Here is a 21,990-nt window from a genome sequence, read left to right as displayed (position 1 = left end):
AGAGAGAGAGAGAGAGAGAGAGAGAGAGAGAGAGAGAGAGAGAGAGAGAGAGAGAGAGAGAGAGAGAGAGAGAGAGAGAGAGAGAGAGAGAGAGGGAGGAGCCGGGTCGGGTGGCAGTCTAGGCAGGGGGTATCAGGCTAATTAAAGCAAGCATTTGTCAGAGATTAAGCCTTAAACAGAAAAGGTCATCTGGGCACCAGAGCGTACTGTTTCACTGCTGTGCTCTTAGGGCAGTCTAAACCTTTCCCAGCTAAATGGTAAAGATGCTATTTGCCAGAGATGGGGAGGGGTGAGGGGGGATCCAGAGCGCGAGCCGTGGTAAGAGTGACACTCGGGTCATTGGTTCTTCACTGTCCATTACACATGCTGGTCAAATCTGGCAATCGGTGTCATTTAGGGATGAAAAATAAGCGCTCCGACAAGATCAATAGATGCAGCCGTCTGTACCATCTGTGATTAATTGACTGTCACCAATTAATGACCGGCCTGTTGCAAAGCAATGCAATCATATAGGGACAATGGGAATTGTCGTAAAATGTCTATTTCTTTTATTTCAGTCTTGCTATTGCTTATTCTAGAGTGAATTTCCAGTAACAAATTCATGAACCACTTTGGTTACAATTTGAAGGTTTACAGTGGCTGTGGCTGCTGAATGGCAGGTGCTCTTTGAAGTCATTTGTGATATTGGTGAGACAAATATAGGCTTCAATGAAAGCTGGCACTGCAAAACACATCATCCACAGTTTTTTTTAGTTCAATCGAAAAATGGTTACTAATGGTTACTATTTTAATATTTGCATGTTTGTATACACACTGTAGCACAAGCCTGTAGTGTACATACATGTGAATACATTCTCATTAAACAGTGAAAACAATAAGTGAAAATGTAATGCAAATGTATAAACTTCAGCTATTTAATTATGCACATTTCCTCCGGTCCTTCCTATATAAACGTATAAACCAATTGAGCTATGAAAAAATAAGTGTGAACATGTGGTGGCCTGTGATGCATTTAATGGTCTGTTGAAAACAACCAAACAAGTATTGGTGATGTTTTCAAACTGAGATCAGTGTACAAGCGTTTTCTTCTTCTTCTTTTTTTGCAGTCAATCAATGCTAATCCTATTAGAACGGGAGAAGATCTCCTGGTTTGAGATACAATGGAGCACAGGACATGTTGGTTTAGATATGAGTAATGGCTCTGGAGGGCTTAACTGTGGTGAATGTAATTTGAAATATTTGTAGTGGAAATTATGCTTATATTAGATCGCTCTGTATTGTTATTAATTGGATCGTTTACCTGAGATGAAGGCTTGCAAAACATTACATTGCAAATTGCATTATGGGCAGGTTGAACAAATTCTGTACTTTGATGCACAAGTGTTCTGTTTGATATTGCAATACAAAAAATGGTCTCTAGGTATTGTTGTGAATTCTTTATTTTAACTGGGGGGAAAAAGGGAACCAAAGTTAAATATGTTAAGAAATTACAGTTGTATTAGGAGCACATTGACCTAGGCTATATCAACTTAGTTTTTCAAAGTGAGACCTATCATTAAGTCCCTGGCTGCTTTATGTTTTGCAACAAAAAAAAAATCACAGACAATAAAAAGGAGTCAGCTTGAAGAATAGCTATATTTGTTTACAAGATTATTTTAACCCAAATAGAAAACATATGTATGGTGCTGTATGAATGCAATTGCTATTTATTTTTATTCCTCTGGAAACGTATTTATGTTAAACTTATGCAAACTTGTTATTTTTAACATTTATTTATCCATTATTATAATCTGTGTTTGGCATGTTAATAGCACCCAATTTCCAACAATCCTCTGGATGACTGTTTCCTTCATAGATTTTTCTGGAGATTACAGCTAAAATCTGTGTTGAATTGTGCATCTTCAATGTTTTTGGGGTCTGTCAAAGTTATATGGGCTATTTGAATGTGTCGGAATAGTTTGAACATGAGAGTTAAACACCATGTTGAAAAAGTTAAATCTAAACTTTAAACATCTCGATAGGCTGCTGAAAATAGACTACACAGGAACCCTGGATAAAATGGAAAGTGAGACTACAACCCATCAGCAGAAGCTTAGCTAATACACATTGGGTGTGCTACTCAGCACTAAACAGCAAACAAAGCTAACATTTTACATTATAGATGACAGACATTTCTAAGGGTTGCTGCTGGAGACCTAAGCAGAGCTAACATGAAAATTGAAATTGGACTTACGTTCTTCAAGTGGCCAAAGTTGCTTCTGCCACATAATAACATTTTCTATGTTTTTCCTAATCATTAATTATTAATAATTTCATAATTTAGCAGGGATACTTCGCTATTTTCAATCACCCAAGTATTTGTAGTTGCAACTTGCAATGGTTGAGCGTTATATCAAGTAATTCCGTTTTAAACGTTTGTGAATTGACAGCCTTTTGGGCCTTTTGGCTTCCCGTAGATCTGAATTACGCGCGCGGCGCAGCGGTGTCCGGTGGGAAGTTTGTATCTGGGGTGAAGTGTGTTTTGTTTGTTTTGCTTTAGCTGTGTTTCCCGTCCAAGCATGGCTCTCAACTTCCAGACATCCACCCTTTCTCTGACTCTGCCAATTTCGTGTCAGATATGTCTCGGAAAGGTAACCGCAGCATTCATTATTTTTCAAATCGTTAACGTCTGTCGCCCGTTAAATGTAGTACGCTGCTGCCTAGTAACCATAATGTTGTTACGTTTGGTTTCAAGTAGCCTAGTTCACGCAGCTGACTTTAGCAACCGTTGCTAACTCAAATCGCATTGTTTTTTGAGTTAGCTTAGTTAGCTAATTGTGTTTATGTTTGTCTCGGTTTATAGGTCAAGCAGCCCGTCATTTGTGCCAACCACCACGTGTTCTGTTCATCCTGCATGGAGATGTGGTTACAGAAAGCCAGCCAGTGTCCCACCTGCAGAATCCCCATCACAGAAGAGAGCCCATGCAGAGAAATCCTCGGTGAGTAGCTTCATACGAACGAGGTGACAGGGAACAAGAGAGGAGAGGTAGTTTGAGGCTTCATCCGCTTGCAGCCTTTCACAGTTGAGTCATCATGACAACATTTTTAAAAGCGCAAAAAAATAGGAGTTTTGGATTGTGATTTAAACCTGCAGTGTGTAGAATTTTGGGTTTTATTTCCTAGCAGATTTTGTAGAAAATAATTATAATATCCATAAGTACATTTAATATAGTGCATAATAGCTGACTTTTTTTTTGGAATTATTATTTTTTCCCTTAGAAAGGGTCTCATATATGTCCATATTTCTGCATATTTTGGACCAAGGCCTAGTGCCGCCATCTTGAAAGTGTCATAGTTGGAATGTCATCAGGTGCATTGTTTAAAATTTAGAATTGTTCTTGTCCTTGAAAGCCACTGTAGCTTCTGTTATTATTCTAAAGGGTTGGGGTTACCCAGGGAGCGTTGCATTCTAGAACTTTGTAGAACTTTCTTGATGATGTCATATTACACACTGCACCTTTAAATGTCTTTATTCATTTGCCAGCTACTCGTGCACTGTATCATTGCAGTCAAACAGATCAGCATGGCATGATAAGATATGGTCACGTTGTGACATTTTGTAATTGTGATATTAATATTGGCCTTTTAGTTGTGTATTTTTGAATAGCCTGTAAGAAAATAATATTAAAGGGTAACTGCACCCCCTGTTTGAGCTACTGCACGATTTTGAAAAATGCTTTCAGACCATGGATTCTGAATTCCGTTTGAGAACCATTGTTTTTAAACATTCCGACATCAGCCGGCCGACTTTCGGGAAGGGGGGGGGCGCGGTGTCTGTGAAGGAGGGGGCTCAGGAAGATCTGAATGACATGACTTCATTGAAATATCGAGTGACACAAAGTCTAACGGCACTGTCGCTACACAGTGAGCTCATATGCCACACAGATGGGTCGTCTGAGGTGGAGGACTTTTCTTATTTTAAATTGTTGGCGGGTGTTTCTATCGTAGTGTTAGGAGACCGAGTAGCGCAAGTGAACGAGCGGCAGTGTGTGTGTGTGTGTGTGTGTGTGAGCGAGGAGAGCGAGCGGTAGCGTGTGTCAATAAAGTGAAACAATGAACGAGTCCGGGTCTGTGTGTGTCTGTGTGTGTGTTCGCGCAAGCGAGATATTGCAGACACACTGTCGGTAGAAGTGAAGGGTGTTAACCCCCGAAATAACATCCTTGGAGGGACAGTATAACAGTAGACGCTTATGGACCAGCCATGGACCTGTGAAGAGCGTGCCTGGCTTTGCGGCGACGTGATGACGTACATGGGGTCAAAAAAGTCCCATGTACGTCATTTTTCGAATCCGAAGGAAAAAGTTTTTTTCAAATCTTAGTAAAGTTCTAAAATGATTTACAATACAAAACATTTCTTGAATTGCCGATATTTAACATATTGCAATTTTTTTCAATATTAACACCAGCATATATGTGTTCCTTAACAACATAGTGATTTAATTCAGCTTCTATCTCAAAAAACAAGTAAAAGGGTGCAGTTACACTTTAAACATATTTTCCAATATTTGATGAGGTACATCTTTCAAATTTTCCCCTGGATCAAGTAAGTAATGTTTTATGCAAAATTATCCCAAACCTTAAGTAATTGATGGTGTTTTTTTCCACAGTTCTGTTTTTTTGCATAATTGGTCATTCATTTCATTCCGAGTGGTAAAAAAAAAAAAAAAAACTTGCCTCAATCTATGAAGTGAACCCTGGATAAACTAATCCCAGGATAGTTAAACTGGCTTACTTGTTTCACCAAACCAGAATAGACCATAGAGACATTGAAGGTGAGGTGATAAGTCTTAATTGCCAGATTGCCCTCATACACTGAGTTTTTGTTCTCGCTATTGTTTTACCATGGTGATGACAATGATGATCTATGAATTATCTTTCTCGGTCCGACAAATCCACAGTTAAACCTGCAGTGTGTAGAATTTTGGGTTTTATTTCCTAGCAGATTTTGTAGAAAGTAATTATAATATCCATAAGTACATTTAATTTAGTGCATAATAGCTGAATTTTTTTTTTTTAATTATTATTTTTTCTCTTAGAAAGGGTCTCATATATGTCCATATGTCTGTATATTTTGGACCAAGGCCTAGTGCCGCCATCTTGAACGTGTCATAGTTGGAATGTCATCAGGTGCATTGTTTAAAATTTAGAATTGTTCTTGTCCTTGAAGGCCACTGTAGCTTCTGTTATTATTCGAAAGGGTTGGGGTTACCCAGGGAGCGTTGCATTCTAGAACTTTGTAGAACTTTCTTGATGATGTCATATTACACACTGCACCTTTAACTTTCTTCCTAGATTTTTCGCTGGCCTGAATCTTTTGGATCACATTCCAGAATAATAACCGACAGTCTAATATGCTAACATGTAGCTCAGTCCCGGATTAATGGGCTTCAGCCTCGGGTACTTTGAATTATCCACTAGAATATTTCTTGCAGAAGTTTGGTGGCAGTGGCAGAGCTTTTATTACTGCGGTTCTGGCTTCTGTTCAGCCTAAACTTTTAACATACTGTTACTTTAATGCATTAGTTAATCTAATGGGGCACTAGAAGATAGTTTACCTTTTGATCAGAGCATTTGACTGCACACAGCACCTCACAAGTCCTGTTCTCTTTGCCCACTGCAACGTTAAAGTAATAGCAGTTTGGAGCTGTTGTAAGGCCTTCCACTTTGTGCTAAGGAAGGCTAAACATGTCCTAAACCAATGTCTTTGCTGAACAGGGATAACACTATGATATTAAACCTCTCCTCCAGCTCTGGGTTTGACAGTCAGCAAGCATTTTCACCCAAAATGTGAAATAATGTGAAGCAAGGGCCACAAGGACAGCACTTACTTCTTTTTTTTTTCACATTAAAATTAGCACAATTCTCTGCGGGTGGGCTTGGGAGTCCTGAGATAACTTTATCCTCGATTAAAAAAATCTGCGCCTCATCTTTTCATAGTTCTGTTTTTGGGGTAGCATCTCTTGACATAACTAATGTTATCAAAAATCACTTTAAAACGTGTTTTTGTTGTCAGGTCTGTAACTGTACTTGTGTGTTTCAGGAGGTACAAATGAGAGTGATCCCAGTGATAGCCCTTCTTCGAAGAAATGCCTCAGAAAAACCAGAGGAGAGTTGCTCTTACGGGAGTATGAGGTACGGGTATGTTTTCACAGCAATAACTAGCAGGTTAATCGCCACAACAACAAAAAACACAGGCTATACATGGGGTCAACACTGCTCAGTGAAATTCGACTGACACACTCAAAATATCTGGTAGAGCAGTTTATTGTTACTTATTCAATTACTAATTTACTTAAACCTCTATGAAAGCAACTACTTAAAGGTGCTCCGAGGAACTTTCCCTTTGTGTTAATTCTTGCACCCCCTTTGGACAAAAGCGGTAGTGTTTTCACTACGCCAGCTGTTGTTCCTGGGTGACCATACACATGGCAAAGGCATTAAGAAAAAATATTTTAAAAATTGCATTCTTTGCACTGATGGTCTCGTTTGCTGTTACATGTAATGATGATCAGAAGAAAAATAAGACTGTTTCAGAAATATTTGAAAGTTCCTTGTAGCACCTTTTTAAGGTTTCAGATTACAACAAAGTGTCCAGTTTTCGGGTAGTCAAAAAGGGGTTTTATTTTATTTGTTGTGGTAAGATTATAAGTATTTTGATGACGTGGTCATGGTTAAACTCTGCTTTGAGGTAAACATAATGTTTTTCTCTCCAACAGGAGGAAATTGAAGGGCTCCATAGAGAAAACGATGAGCTAAAAACAAAAAGTCAAGGTCTGGAGTCCCAGCTGAAGACTGCTTTGGATCCCTGCAGCATTAATACAGCTCAAACGGCTGACCAGAAAGTTGAGCCCTATGTCGTGGAAGAATGGACAAACAAGCTGCGAGCTGCCACCGATGTTTGTGATCAAGTCAAGCAGGACATGGACAAGCTTAAGGAGGTAAACACTGAGTAATACGTAAGATATTGCATAGTTTGAGTGTACTTTATGGAGAGGTCAGAGTACATGGTGGGATACAAAGCATTGTATTGTGCAGCTGGTTAGAGAAACGTATAACTTCTATGATGATGTCTATCATAATTGAATTCAGGTTAAATAAATGCATACAGTATTCTTTAGTTATGGTAGCTGTGTTATGCAGTATAACATACTGAAAGCCACAAACATAATAATGTGTAACATGCTCCATTTGTGTCTCACTTCACCTTCAGGCAAATAAGGCATTACGATCTCAAAATGTCGACCTTGTACAAGAGAATATGAGGTTAAAAGCAGAAGTGGTGAGCAGATCTCCTCAAAAGTAAGTTTATTTATTGTGTTATTATAACGTATAAATGCTTTTGAATCTGTCTTAGCTGCACATTTTAGGCATTTGGAACAATTGGGTAATTCTGTGTTTTTTTTCAATTAAAATGACTGAAGTTGGAGGCATTAACTGGCTGCTATGTTGCATAAGATACATTTTAAAATGATGATGATCCTTTGGAACCATTTAAAGACACAACGTGATTTGCCCCTAGGTTTGGTCGTTACACAGTGGCAGCACTGGAAGCTAAAATCCAGCAGTATGAGCGTGAGGTGGACCACTTGAAAAGGGCTCTGGATCGCAGTGACCAGTACATTGAAGAGCTGGAGTCCGGGGTCAAACCTCCAGACAAGCCACTCCTTGAGGTGCAGGAAGCGTGTGGGAGTAGCACGGCTGAGTCAGAAGCCTTGACGCAGCAACAGAAAATCGACATGATGATGAGAAGTTTGAGCGACAACGAGAGGAAGTCGATCTGCAGCAATCCAGAGGCGCAACAACTGCAGACATTTACGAGTAGTCATGGTTCCATGTTGATGCCGTCTGCGGATAACAAAGAGTTGGAGAAGATTCTGACCGAAGAGCTGAAAAACCAGGTCTTGGAAGCCACCGCCTCCTCTGACATTTTGCCCACCACTCCGTCCTCTGCCTTCCGCTCGCTCACTCTGAGAAGCCCTGGCATCCGGGAAAAGAGAGTGGCATTTAAACCAGATTCTTTTCTGAGGAAGCTTAATTTTGAAGACTTCCCCGCTGCCGGCAGTAGTAGTAGCAGCAGCAGCAGCACCACCACCACCACGGAGGACCAAGTCACCAGCCACGACAGTTTCCCCAAAGGCTTGCCTCCAAATACTGACATGGAACCCTCAAAGTCTGTCCTTTGGGGTGGTTGGCAGAGATCTGATGACCAGTCAGGTGGTCTAATTACAGAAAGCTCTGTTAAAGAGGCCACGCCCGCTATTATTTTAGGCGATGCGAGCGACGGCTTCGGTACGTCAAGCGAGGCCTTCATGCACGCAGCTTACCTGGACAAGATCTCTGAGTTGGACTCCATGATGCTGGATGGAGAGAGTTCCAGTAGCCGGGGGTCCCAGCTCTCCCTGGGTTTCTCCCCTCCCACGAGCTTGGACAACACTCTCGTCCCCGAACAAAGCTGCCTGGATGTCAAAGCCGTGATACAGTGTGACCAGAAGAACCAGCCGCCATGTGACAACGTAGATGGCCCCTTGGATGACAAAGAGGCTCCAAAGGGCTCTGCAGAGGAAAGTTGTGCCGCTCTAGATGCTGGGGAGAGCGGTGCCATCGTCCCTGTGCTCGGAGGAGGGTCCTCTCAGACAGACGAGCTGTCTTTTGATCTGCTGTTCGATTCACTGGAAGAGGATAAGGCTGCTTCCCCCGGCACTCTCAGTCCAGCAAGCCAAGACCACGATGATTCAAACCCCGACTTCAGCTGCACTAGTAAACCTGTGAACACAAGAGACAGAAACGCACAGCCAGTCAGCCAGCCAACTAAGAGAAAGTCTCGCAGTCCCTTTAACACAAGCAGTCCCACAAAACTTTCAAAGCTCATGTGACGGTTTTTAAAACTGAAAAATCGGTGTGTTCTGCACTGCGAGTGTGTTTTGGTCCAGCTTCACAGCCGAGCATTGTGGGAAATATTACCTACACATGGTTTCAGAATAAATTTTTGAATATGATGCTCGGGTGTAACTTATTGTCTGTCATTGTCATTTTGTCTGTGGTGATATTGTATAAATTAAGACCAAACATGACAGGTTTTTCGGATAGGTTTTCTTTTGAGTGGTCTACTTTTACGTCTCAATGGCAGTTCACTGCTTTTAAAGCAAGTCTTTAGAGTCGGGTGAACACTTTTGTGTGATCTATGTTATGCTAAAGTTTCTCTTTTGGTGCTGAATTCTTTTCCCCAAAAAAATTCTTTCAGCCCACTCTTCATGTCATTTCAGCAAACATGGCCCTCATGGTAATGTTTTTCGTATGACATTCAGTACTAAATACAGATGAACATGACTATCGTGAAAAACAATGATATTTGGAATAACATATTGCAATGTTTAAGAAGTGTTAAGAAAATAAAATGGTAATGCAATGAGAAGCGATGTTTGACAATTGGATTTATTTTGTGCTTTTCTACATCTATTTGACAGTGCCTTGATGACATGATACGCCTCATCTACTAATGGTTTTAGGATTTACATGAGCTACTATATTGTAACCTACTAGTATTTTACATATTAGGATTACTCATGAAATTGGGGATTAACATTTAGTGTTTTCACGAATTACTTTTTTGTGCTACTTTTCCTGATGTGAATTACATTAAGCAGTAACAATTATTAATTTGCCTCCATTAAAAATAAGAAAACTTAGCCATGCCGATATAAAAGCATGTTGTAGCTCATAAGGATACATATTGGAGACCTCACGCACAGTAATTCCACTGTAGCAAAAACCGCCTTATGTATTATGCAAATTTAACGATATCATGTATAGGCTATTTCGCATATAGCCTACCTCTAATAGCTGCATGAAATTTTAATTAGGTAATCGTTGTGGTTTGAATAAATGAAGTGTTAATTAATTGGGATTAATTAATTTAGGTGAAGACTGTGTAGGCTACAAGGTTACGCTGGTGTATTAAATCAATTTGTTTAGGGCTAATCTGGTGTTGACGGGCTTTAATGATGAGGCGTTTGCCTCATTACTTCCAAGGGTTAAGAAGAGAGAAAGTCACGACAGTGGGACCTGAACACATGTTGGCACTAAAACGCATGGCAGTTTAAAAAAGTGTTTTTTAAAGAACCCTCACAGCCCCAAGATCCATAAAACAACGTAATGAAATCAGGTGGGTAAACACCAGTCTGACGTGTAAGGCTGCTAAAATAAACGCCGTGAAATCAATGGTTTATGTCCTCTAAATGACGAATAAGGCCTAAAGGTACTACTGAGACCGGTGCCGTTCCGTAGCTGGATGGAGTGGAGTGAGCCTTTAATAACGCAGGCGTCTAGTCTCCAGATGTTACTGCCTACACTGAGCATTTTTTTTTTTTATCTGTCAGCCTGTTCACTGTTCTGGCAGTGTGTGTCTCGCGAGAGCACCCGAGCACGGGCTTGACGAGATCTGAGGCGCTCAGGTGTAAGAGCCTCTCATCCCCAGCAGTGGGAAACAGTAGACAGATAAGTGCGTCTGAGAGACTGCAGGCATCTCTGTGATCTCCCGGCTCAAGGCTGCACTCGGCGCACTACACAGCGAACAACACTGCATCATTACTGGAGAGGCAAAGGAACACTGTGTATCTATGACTATTTTCCAGCTCTTGTAGCCGTTTGCCCCTTTTTTTCTCCCCGTGCACTTTAATTGGAGAAGCTCGCCAAGATGATGTCCATGAACAGCAAACAGCCGCACTTCGCCATGCATCCCTCTTTACCCGAGCACAAGTACACCACCCTGCATTCCAGCTCGGAAGCTATAAGGAGAGCCTGTCTACAAACTCCACAGGTAAATTATCCTACTTTGACTTTGTTTGTTTTTCTTGCATGCCGCATGTAGCGCTGAAACACTGTCTGTGCGTAATAACAAGGGGCGCTCCGAGGCACATTCAGCCAAGACGCGCGCTTAATGTTTTTTTCATGTGTTCCATGCACGGAAATCGCTCGAAGAGTCTTCTGTTTGAAAGCATGCTCAGGCAAAGGCTTCAATGTTTTTGTATGAATGTTTATGACTGGCCTTTTCTAAAGGAATGGACACTCCGGCTGTGTTTTGTGTCGCCAAGAGTCCCGTCCTGAGAGTTAAATTTATTTATGTTTCCTTTTTTCCTTTCTTTTTTTCCTTCCGTCTTCCATTTATTCACTTGTCTTTTCCATTTCGCACTCCTTCATTCTCTCCTCTCTCTTCTCTCTTCGTTGCAGCTGCAGAGTAACATATTTGCGAGTCTGGATGAGACCCTGCTGGCCCGGGCGGAGGCTTTGGCAGCCGTAGACCTTGCCGTGAACCAGGCCAAGACGCACCCGTTCAAGCCCGACGCCACCTACCACACGATGAGCACGGTGCCCTGCTCGTCGGGCTCCACGGTCCCGCTGGCCCACCACCACCACCACCATCACCACCACCACCACCAGAACCTGGAGCCGCCGGACATCATGGACCACCTCGGCTCGCCGTCCCTTGCCCTCATGTCCAGCGCGCACGACGGGAGCGTTGGAGGTGGCGGCGGCGGGGGCGGCGGAGGTGGTGGCGGTGGCGGTGGCGGCGGCGGCGGCGGGCTCCTCTCCACCTCCTCCGGCCACCCGCACTCTCACTCTCACTCTCACATGCACGGCTTGGGTCACCTCTCCCACCAGGCTATGAGCATGAACTCGCCTCTCACCCACCACGGGCTCTTACCGGGCCACCACGGGATGGGTCAAGGCTGCCCAGGGATGACTAACGCCGGACTCGGTTCCATCAATGACTCGGACACAGACCCAAGGGAGCTGGAGGCTTTTGCAGAGCGCTTCAAGCAGCGGAGGATCAAGCTGGGGGTAACCCAGGCGGACGTGGGCGGCGCTCTGGCTAATCTCAAAATCCCCGGCGTCGGATCACTGAGCCAAAGTACAATTTGTCGTTTCGAGTCGTTAACTCTGTCCCACAACAACATGATTGCGCTTAAACCCATCCTGCAGGCCTGGCTGGAGGAGGCCGAGGGGGCCCAGAGGGAGAAAATGAGCAAACCGGACATTTTCAACGGAGGGGAGAAGAAGCGCAAGAGGACCTCGATAGCGGCCCCGGAAAAGAGGTCTTTGGAGGCTTACTTCACCGTACAGCCTCGGCCATCGTCCGAGAAAATAGCAGCTATAGCCGAGAAGTTGGACCTGAAAAAAAATGTGGTGCGAGTGTGGTTTTGTAACCAAAGACAGAAGCAGAAGAGGTTGAAATTTTCCGCTGCTCACTGATGGGCAAGGAAAAGAAAAACTAAAACACTAAACATAAAAAGTTGTGTGACTGAATTTGGGGACCAAGGGACACTAAGACACAATTTCAGTCTTTTGTCTCCAGCGATTTTACACGTTGCTGCACAATGGGCTTTAGATACCCATTTTACGAGGCTTCATATATCTTGTTTATTTTCACGTTTTTGGTGAATGTGAAGTATGCAAATGACAGATTACACAAATTTCGCTCAGTTGTTTCGAGGGAAAAGTTTAGCGACGTCGACATTGCCTTTTAAAAACATGTGGGAAGGGGTAAATTTGCTTGATATTATAGCGAGTTATTTTCTCCGAATAGGCCTATTATTTGAAGTATAGCCATTTACGAATTACCTCATTGAATGTTGAACTGTGTTTTTGGTTTAGATTTTTTGTCGTTGTTGGTATAGAATAATTCATGAGTCTGTTCACTTATTCATCTCTTCAATTATTCTTATGTTTAGGCTGCTATAAACTCAAATTCAGTTGCAAACTTTTATGGCTAACGAAAAATGTTTTAGGCCTGCATGGAATCCTAATTCATGGGCAGTAATTTAGCCTCTATAGGCTGTAACATCGAGAGATATATTTATTTTGAATTTGCACAAAAAGACCCTTTAGGTTTATAGATCGGTTGTGTCGAAATGGTTTTGTATATACAGACATCACTTTGTCACTTATCAGAAAGAAGGGTGAGCTCCTGTGCTTTGGAAATAAATTAAATAGGGTCTATCGACACCATTGGCATCACAAGGAAAAGTTTCCACGCACCCAGAGAGCACGGGAGCTTTGTGTGCTGTATAGGCTACTTGAGAGATCACAGTGGCAGAAAGTTTGCAGTGCAAACACTCTATGCATTGGAAAACGAATCACTGCTTATACAGTAGAGCTGTCTACCGACATACCTTATTTTGTGGATGGTGAAAGTCACTGTTAAATGCCTGTTTTCACATTGCGATCACTACGTTGTTTGTCGTGTTAATTGTTACCGAAACGTTGTGTGAGTAATATTTTACTTTGTGCACAGGTATGTTTACAAAAACTGCGGCGACATGTGCATCGTGGAAAATGTCCCACTGTCTCCTTCCCTCTCTCACAACTTCTCCACTCTCCTCTGTTGTCCTTTTACTTTCATTGCTACTATTCATCCTGTAAGCCAAATCCAACAGGGAGGTGTGTTCCAGCAATCTTCTAATAAATCGAAGAAATAATACGAGGTTTTTCTGGTTGTGATTGGGCCTATAGGCTGAATTATTAAGGTTTGATTGTAAGTATTGCTGTAATGGTTAAATGGCCTATTATTGTGGCCACAGTTCGATATAAATAGATATTTATTTTATTTTAGATGTCACGTTTGGTATGCAATGACTCAAATCGACAATTTTTCCATGGCATTTTCTACCATCGAGATAAAATTTTCATCAAACGAAATTATTCTGGGATGTCCTAAGGTTTTTTATTTTATTTATGTCTTATTTAATGTGCCTTATTTAGGAGCATCAAGCCTGGATACAACCTGTAACAAAGTTAAGGATGGTCAGATAGAAAATATTTTAGGCCTTTACCAAATTTTAACACTGAAAATTACATTTTTGCATCTTTTATATATATATATATATATATATATATATATATATATATATATATATATATATATATATATATATATATATATGCATATCTTTTTTTTTAAATGTTTAATATATTTGTGTTCCAATTTAAAAAATGGATGTAAAAAAGTTTCATGTATAATAATTATAATAGGGGAGAACGGGGTAATTTGTCACATGGGTTGGATGTCACATTCGTTATATCTCGCCGCCAGAGCGCGCTAGCTCTGAAATGTTGATATAAAAAAGGTCCAGAATTGGGATCAGAGGTCACATACATAGACTTCCTTGGAGGAAGACAGCTGCATTTCAGGTGAGAGGATGTTTTGTGTTTTTCATGTCAAATTCAAAATATTTTGCTTCTCAGTATTTTTCTTCTAGGCTTTTACACAATGGGTTTATAACAAAACACTTGTTACCCTCAGAAAGTGTGAAGGGTAAACTATAGTTTAGATTGTGGTTAGCAAGCTAATTAGTTGTCAGATGGTTGTTGGCCTTGATGCTAGCAAGAAATTCAAGTTGGGGTTGGTCGTCAAATTTTTTGGGGGGTTGGTTGTCACATGTTATCTCAAGGCTGCAGCCAGAAAAGGAACCCAATAACGAAATAAATTGTCAAGCTGTATCCTCACTGACACCCTAGAGAAGGAAAGAATAGAGCAGGAAAAGGCAGCTAGCAAGCAAAAGAAAAAAGGGAAACAAAATCAAAACAACCCAGTGCATCCCAAACTAGACCAGCTGCCAAGGCTACAGAATGTTATGTAGGCCTATTTGTCAACTTGACAATGCAATTAAACATTCAAATTTGGTTCTGCCTCCTTGCCTTCTTTTTAAGATTTTTCCCATTAAGATAACATTGTGACAAACAACCCCATAGTGTGTGACAACCGACCCCTTGATGGGGTTGGTTGTCACAATGTGTCAGAGTGTCTTTGATGGTAAATTACTTCTTCATTACAATAAGTTGGAAAAAAAGAGAGACACACATTTCTAGCCAACACCTTAAGCTTCAATTTAATGTAGGAATGGCTATTGACAGATGTTTTGGTGATGAGCAATTCTCACTAGAGTAAAAAGTGTGCCTACTTACCCCGTTCTCCCCTACTAATAATAACGTCTGAATAATAACCTACGTTAACTTTTAGTAATAACAAGAGTAGAACAGAACACGCTGGCTGATAGCTATAATTTATTTGTAATATATTTTTTTAATTAATTAATTATTTATAAGGAACTATGTTGTGTTTCAGTTGCCCTGCATTTGATTTTTTTGTTGTTGCATAGGCTATATCTAATGGGCCTAATTATAAAATAGTGATTTGTATTTCCGGAATGCTTAACTAAGATAAAGTTACCGCCTTTTGCTGTGTTGAATCAGGACGAAAAATCAACATTTAATAAAGTTCGCGAGAGTCAGAATAATTCAACAGCAACGTTAAAGCAAGAGAGACAGAGAGAGAGAGAGAGAGAGAGAGAGAGAGAGAGAGAAAGAGAGAGAGGAAATTAAATAATCTTATCTAATAATAGCCTACTTTTTTTGGTGAAATTTATACCGCTGGATTTATAAAAACACATTTTTAAATACAGGTAATGCAATATTAATCGGGTTTTGCTGGTATAAAATGCAATATTTTCAGACCGCTATCGGGGGTTTCAGAGGAAGCAGGCTGATGCAGGAAGCGGCTTCTAAAGAGCAGAGAAAGCTGCTCCTTATTGCTTAATCTAGTTTTTGGCTACATAGAAAGAAGACTGAACGATTCCTTTACGTGAGTAAACATTTTCTTTGTGTAGTAATTGTGATGTAAAGATTATTAGAAGGAATGTGTGAGGAACAGAAAGGATAGGCTATAGGCTACATTTCTTTCTATTTAGCTCCAAAGAAAACGAAACTTGATTAATTGTGTGTGTTATTGCAAAATCAAAAATTCCTGACTTTTCAACCAGTTCGACTAATTCACACTCCATAAGCCAAAGCAGGCATGTTTATCCATGATCTATCTATCTATCTATCTATCTATCTATCTATCTATCTATCTATCTATCTATCTATCTATCTATCTATCTATCTATCTATCTATCTATCTATCTATCTATCTATCTATCTATCTATCTATCTATCTATCTATCTATCTATCTATCTATCTATCTATCTATCTATCTATCTTGAGTTCAAAGTTTTCTCATCCAACACAACCTACAGAGAATAACACAACACCACTGGCAGCGAACACACTCCACGCGCGGAACCCCACGCGCCACATGGCAATAATTTCAGCACCACGAACAGCTCCGCTGGCGGATTGGGGAGTAATGCATTATTGAAAGCCTATATCAAACAGCTCTGGGGTGCTGTCTCTCTGCACAAGGGCTCTGGATGAAGTCGGACTGTCTGCCTGCACAATAGCCTCTAATATGTTAATGGCTGTAGGGGATGCCTGAGGTGCCGTCCCCAGCTGCCTCGCCTACCATATGTCAGCCCGTTGCGACAGAGTCCTCTATTAATCAGGGGCATATTTCATCAGTAACTTTACCGATATCATAACCCTTAAAGCTCTATCAATAGTGGGCCGCATCTTTGCCTGATCGTAAAAGCACTGCTTTTGCCTTGACCCGGAAAGGAGCATTTCCGTTATATTCATGTTTAGATAAATCAGGTGACTCTTGTCCCATCCAATGGATGTAATAGGTGTCCCGGTATATCGTCGTAAAAACGACCTTAAATTCCAAATTGATCACATAACAAGCAATAGCCTATACGTTTGTTATAACAATTTTAATGTAGGTTTGTATTATTATTATTATTATTATTATTATTATTATTATTATTATTATTATTATTATTATTATTATTATTATTATTATTATTATTATTATTATTATTATTAAACAATGTTTGCGATCCTATCTCCTCCCCTCCTTCCTCCTTGGTATCCTTGGGCCGCAATAGAGAAATTACGCAGCCTCGCTACCAACGGATCTCATAACTTAATTCCTTCAGGCTACTCGTCGGGAGAGTAATTAATCTATACCGTGGATGTAAATAAAAGGAAATTGGATTCCTGATAGACGAGATGAGAGAGTCTCTGACACCACGTCGCCAAAAATAATGACGTTATGGTATCGCAGGCGCTCAGATTTACGAGCGCACGACTTTTTACTATAGCTCTGAGCGGAAGGGAGTGGGCCTACCCTAATCGCAGCTGTTAGGCGCCCAGGTTAAAATGGATTGGATCATTATAATTACAACACTACGAGGTAAAAGTAGGCTATAAAACGAAAATGAACAGCGCACATATTATTAGAATATGTCTTATTCTTGTCCTTGTTTTTGACATTGTTCTACTTCTGCACTATCTCAAAAATATATATATAAATGAGGGCTTCCATCGAGGGCTCTGTTGATCTAAAAATGCGTAGGAAGGTTGGCCTTTGGACGGAAATGTCAAACCGGGGATGTGAATGGGTAGATCCCCCAGATCTGCACTCATTTCCCACTTATATTTGCTCAGTAATCCGCTGTGGCAGCCCTCCATCGCCCGGGACCGGTTTGAGAGGCGACGCTGTTGACACAGGGGTATATTTCAATCACAGAGGGTTCAGAGTCAGACGAACAACTTATTTGTCTAATAAATCCGTCATTTAGTAAGAAAAATATTTGATCTTGAGGGCCTGACCTCTTGTCATGTAGCTACTGACAGATGAACAAAATGGGTATGCCTATGCATCACGGATATGCCTGCATATCAAAAAGCACAATTTATATATACACATATTTGTATATAGGCCTAGCACACACAAACAGATGAAAATATGCCACCACACATCTTCTAACAGAATCTGCTGTTAAAAAAAATTGTGCTGGAAGACACCAACAACTTTTCTAGAGGAGAAATAGAGGAAGAAACAATTCAGATGTCCTGGCATTGAAGACGACTACTAACATATTTGGTTTGGATTGGAGGTTAATTTAGCCTATATATGAACAATTATTGAATCATGAATCCTAAAAATAAGAATATTAAACAGACTAAGCTTAAGCCCACCATCAAGAGTCATCCTTTTGTAAGGATATCTCAATCACACAATGTCTCTTTGAAAAGAAAACAGTGTACCTCACTGGCAGGATTGAAGTGTTTGAAATCGAGCATATTGGACAGTGCAACATACAGCTCTTACTTCATTAGGAAACAAATACAATCAGATAGACTGTGATAGCAGCTTAAATTAGAGTATATCATCCAAATTGGTTGAACAACTGAATTATTTTGAATTACAAATTTCACATTTTCGGTATTTGAAGAATTCTCATTAAAACAGTCCTGCCCTTCACAATCAGTTATGTTGTGCCACTTAAAGTTGTGACAAAAGCCTCTATAAAGGTGTGTAGCATACTCTATACTTCAGCCATCCAAGTTCACCATCTGGTGCACTTTTCCCTTTAACATCTTCTGTATGTGATCCTGACTATAGCAAAACGTTGAAAAAAATCTTATTGACAGGTTACTGCAATCTCCATGTTTCTCAGAGAGTCCATTGAACATACCCTTTCAAACAGTCCGAACGCTATCACTCGCCACTCTGCTGCTTTTGTTTTGGTCACCATCTATGACTTCAACATTTCTTCTCACTCTGGCTGATCTATTGGGCATTATAATCACCAACTCTGTGCAAACCAGAGCTACAACAAGCCTTTGTTTTCACTGCGGTGTTATTTAACTGTAAACAGATACTGTGAGAATGTCCATGACTGGAGCAAAAACCTGCATAACGGACTCCTCAAATGACTGCAGTGAGTGTCCGTCCTGGGAGCTGCTTGTGTTTGATGTGATGCTACAAGCCTTTTGGGCATTTAGGTTACTACAAGTAATGAAATGAAACAAACATCTTTCTGCACTGTGGGCCTATAAAATACGTAGGCTTTAACCTCTGGGCCTACATTTAACAGTGAGAAATCCTAAATATTTAAATTATCTCAACGTATGAGCTGGATCGTTGCAGTAGCCAATGTTTCACCTGATTAAAAAAAGAAAGAAAAAAGTCTACATACAGTAGCCTATCGCCACCGAAATGTCACTTTATGCTAAATCTGCCTAACCACCTAAATGTCATTTATTTCCCAAGTCCTGCTGGCTCTTCAGAACAGCCATGGCCCCGGGCAGAGTGCTCTTTGAACCCTTGTATTGAACCCATTTCCCTGTCGTCGTTACCTCACATGCTGTAGACAGCAGGAGCGCGATAAAGAGATGGCACGCGACCGGAAACAAGAGGCAGGACAACGCCATATAAGGAGATTCCATATCGATGCCAGTGTAAAGTCAAGTTGTTAACCTTTTCTGTGCTTCGTCGTCAACACAACATAGTATAGCTATAGCCTATCTGCAGTTGCAAGCGGGCTCGGATATTCTTTTTTTCTCTTGTAATTTATTATTTTATAGCCTACATTTAGGATCTGAAACAAACAAACAAACAAACAAACAAACGTTTGACAAGAAGTGCACACTAGAGAACAGAGGCTAGCATTATCGTTATAGCTGCCTATTCCCTCAGCGTTTCCCTCTATAAAGCAGAGACATGTTGTTCTTTAGTTCTTTTGTCGTGCTTCAGATTGAGCTGGTGTTGGTTTCTCAGCTGTCAATGTTCTTTTGATACCACCAATGTAGTTTATAAATCGTTTGCAACTTCAATGAGCCTCACACAGTTGGCGATGACAGGCTGAACTCTTCTCTAAGGCTATGAAGCACAGTTAGTTGAGTTTATTCTCCAATCTTATTTTTGCAAAGCAGTGTTAAAAAAAGGGGTAATAATTAATACCGTAGGCTACTGTGTCTCATCATGTCGCTGGCCTTGGTGCTGAACATAAACTGCGCAGTCCTCCTGGTGTGCGCAAAGTTGTTCGTATCGATTTGGACCGTTTGATGAAGATAAAGTATTTTTTTTCTTTATTGATTTACTTTTATAAGTTGGTATTAGAAGTCTTCTTCCGGAAAATATGATGAGATTTTTCTTTCAAATTAGTTTGGGTGAATCTCTTTATTCTAGTGTGAAAGGAAATGCCCACGTGATATTACATCACTTTAATCATCAAATACAAATTTCACAACCAGGTTGCACCGGTAGCCTGCCAAGAATGTTTTGACTTTATTTAGATTTTGAATGCTAAAGTTTTGTCTACTTCCTAAATTAACTATTATTTTGTATCTTATTGAAGTAAAGGATTTTTCTCCACCGCTGCGCCATGAATACAACTAGGCCTACATATAGGCTATAACATTGAGTTTTTCGTCCAAGAGCTCCGAGGGCATTTCACGTGGCTGAGAGAGGCAAGTTCCCCATCGGTAGCTATTGAATATCTTCCACTGTACACATGAACTTCGATAATGAGGAGGGTGTCGGCCACCGTTTGCCCGCCGCCACGCCATCAAATATTCATCACTGTTGATTAAACAGCCGGCAGCTGCCGATCGGCCTGGGTGTCAGATTTGTATCCAGCTACCTCTGTACACACCCAGCCTTAATACAATGAAATGCGACTGAAATCTTTCAAATAATATAGCGAAGTGTGTTTGTGTGTGTTGCGTGGGGATGAGGGGGATATCACTGGCACTATAACAATCTAGTGGGGCTTAAGCGGACATTAACGTGTTGTGTCTAGAAATACAGACAAGAAGAAAACTGTTAAAGGGAAAGAGAGAAAGAGAGAGAGAGAGAGAGAGAGAGAGAGAGAGAGAGAGAGAGAGAGAGAGAGAAAAAGTTACTGTGTGGCACGTTAAATATTTCATGAGTTGTTGGAGTAGAGGAAAGAGAGCCCAGGAAGGTTGGTTCAAATCATTCGCTGAACTCGGGCTGAGAAGCATGCAGGGGAAAAAATGTTGGTCCAATCACACACAAAGCTTATTGGCTGAATAGTTATCTCCTTGAATGTCATACACAAATCTAATTGTGGTCTAGTAGCATATGTGTTTGTCATTTTTCAGTCTCTCATCCCCTGCCTCCCTCTAGAGATGCAAGCTCCACTGGGCTGTGAAACTTCAGAGTCCCATGGCTCATTTAGCAAGACAACAGAAGTCTAATTGGTTGATTGATGGCTATTTGATTTATTTTGCTCCCATGACAGGGGAAGAAAAAAAAACATCACAATTTTCTCACTTGCTCCTGCTTTTGAACACACACACACACACACACACACACACACACACACACACACACACATCACTCCAAAATAACTTAACTTTTTCAAAGTGAGGAATCAAATAAAATGTCACTACTGTTGTCAAACATTGGTCCTCACAATGATATAATGCAAAAAAAGCACATTTCACTCACACATCTCAACACCATAAATAACATAATTTAAAAACAAACACCAAAGCTCCTCTCCTTCCTGAATCCTCTGAGGCATGAATTGTGGAGGATATTTATGAGAACCATGAAGACTCAGACAGCATTTAACAGCAAGCGGAAACAAGTGTCTGAGAGAGAGGGAGACGAAAAGACAGCTCAGGTTACTGGCCAATTGATCGTCTCTCTGTGATCTTATTAGCCTCTTGTTACTCAGACTGGAATATCATCCTCTGGATCCCCTTACTGGAATATCCGACTCAGTTGACACAGTTGTCAGATCAGCACCTCAACCTGAGTGTCACCAATCAACCAGCCAACACACAATAAAGATGACAAGTGCTGCACCATTGGGCATGGTGTTCATATCTCTACAAAAAAAGCCTCCTGTCTGCTCTCAAAGCTGTGATTGAGTAGAAAGTTGGATTGTCTTTAGCGTAGCTTAAAAGAATGAAAGGCCAAGCAGGTAAAAGTTTGATGTTTTCCTCAGTTCACTAGTCACTTCCTGTGACTTCCTCGGTTAACCAGGACCATCTCTCTACTTTTTTTAAGGTATTTTTTTTGGCATTTGTATGCTTTATTGATAGTGTAGAAACAGAGTTGAAATGGGGCAGAGAGGGGAGTGACATGCAGAGAACGACCGCGGGCTGGAATCGAACCCGGGTCCGCTGCTGGCCGAGGCCCATGGGGGGGGGGGAACGCCCTACCAACTGAGCTAAGGGCGCCCCGACCATCTCTCTAC

General features: G+C 40.9%; 2 protein-coding genes across 2 annotated transcripts; both read left to right on the top strand.

Annotated features, from left to right (window-relative positions):
* Nucleotides 1-2,521: 2,521 nt before the first annotated feature.
* obi1 (ORC ubiquitin ligase 1) lies at nucleotides 2,522-9,332 on the top strand. Its single transcript, XM_080025550.1, has 6 exons — nucleotides 2,522-2,630; nucleotides 2,843-2,978; nucleotides 6,080-6,171; nucleotides 6,756-6,977; nucleotides 7,250-7,338; nucleotides 7,559-9,332. Exons 1-6 carry the CDS (start codon nucleotides 2,559-2,561, stop codon nucleotides 8,910-8,912), a joined length of 1,965 nt encoding a protein of 654 aa, XP_079881676.1. The 5' UTR covers nucleotides 2,522-2,558; the 3' UTR covers nucleotides 8,913-9,332.
* Nucleotides 9,333-10,732: 1,400 nt separating this feature from the next.
* On the top strand, nucleotides 10,733-12,288 carry pou4f1 (POU class 4 homeobox 1; the record flags this gene model as incomplete). The annotated part of the gene is made up of 2 exons (XM_080025610.1): nucleotides 10,733-10,855; nucleotides 11,266-12,288. 2 exons carry the CDS (start codon nucleotides 10,733-10,735, stop codon nucleotides 12,286-12,288), a joined length of 1,146 nt encoding a protein of 381 aa, XP_079881736.1.
* Between the last annotated feature and the right edge of the window lie 9,702 nt (nucleotides 12,289-21,990).

Source organism: Ammodytes marinus (genome assembly GCF_949987685.1).
Source record: "Ammodytes marinus genome assembly, chromosome: 1".
In the NCBI taxonomy this organism is placed as follows: Eukaryota; Metazoa; Chordata; class Actinopteri; order Uranoscopiformes; family Ammodytidae; genus Ammodytes; species Ammodytes marinus.
This window is presented reverse-complemented; position numbering and strand designations above follow the sequence as displayed.

Bases quoted from the DNA above. Each gene is read 5' to 3' on its own strand.
- obi1 (XM_080025550.1), top strand. From the start codon at position 2,559: ATGGCTCTCAACTTCCAGACATCCACCCTTTCTCTGACTCTGCCAATT. The intron at 2,979-6,079 runs GTGAGTAGCTTC...TGTGTGTTTCAG, and splicing joins CCCATGCAGAGAAATCCTCG to GAGGTACAAATGAGAGTGAT. The intron at 6,172-6,755 runs GTACGGGTATGT...TCTCTCCAACAG, and splicing joins TGCTCTTACGGGAGTATGAG to GAGGAAATTGAAGGGCTCCA.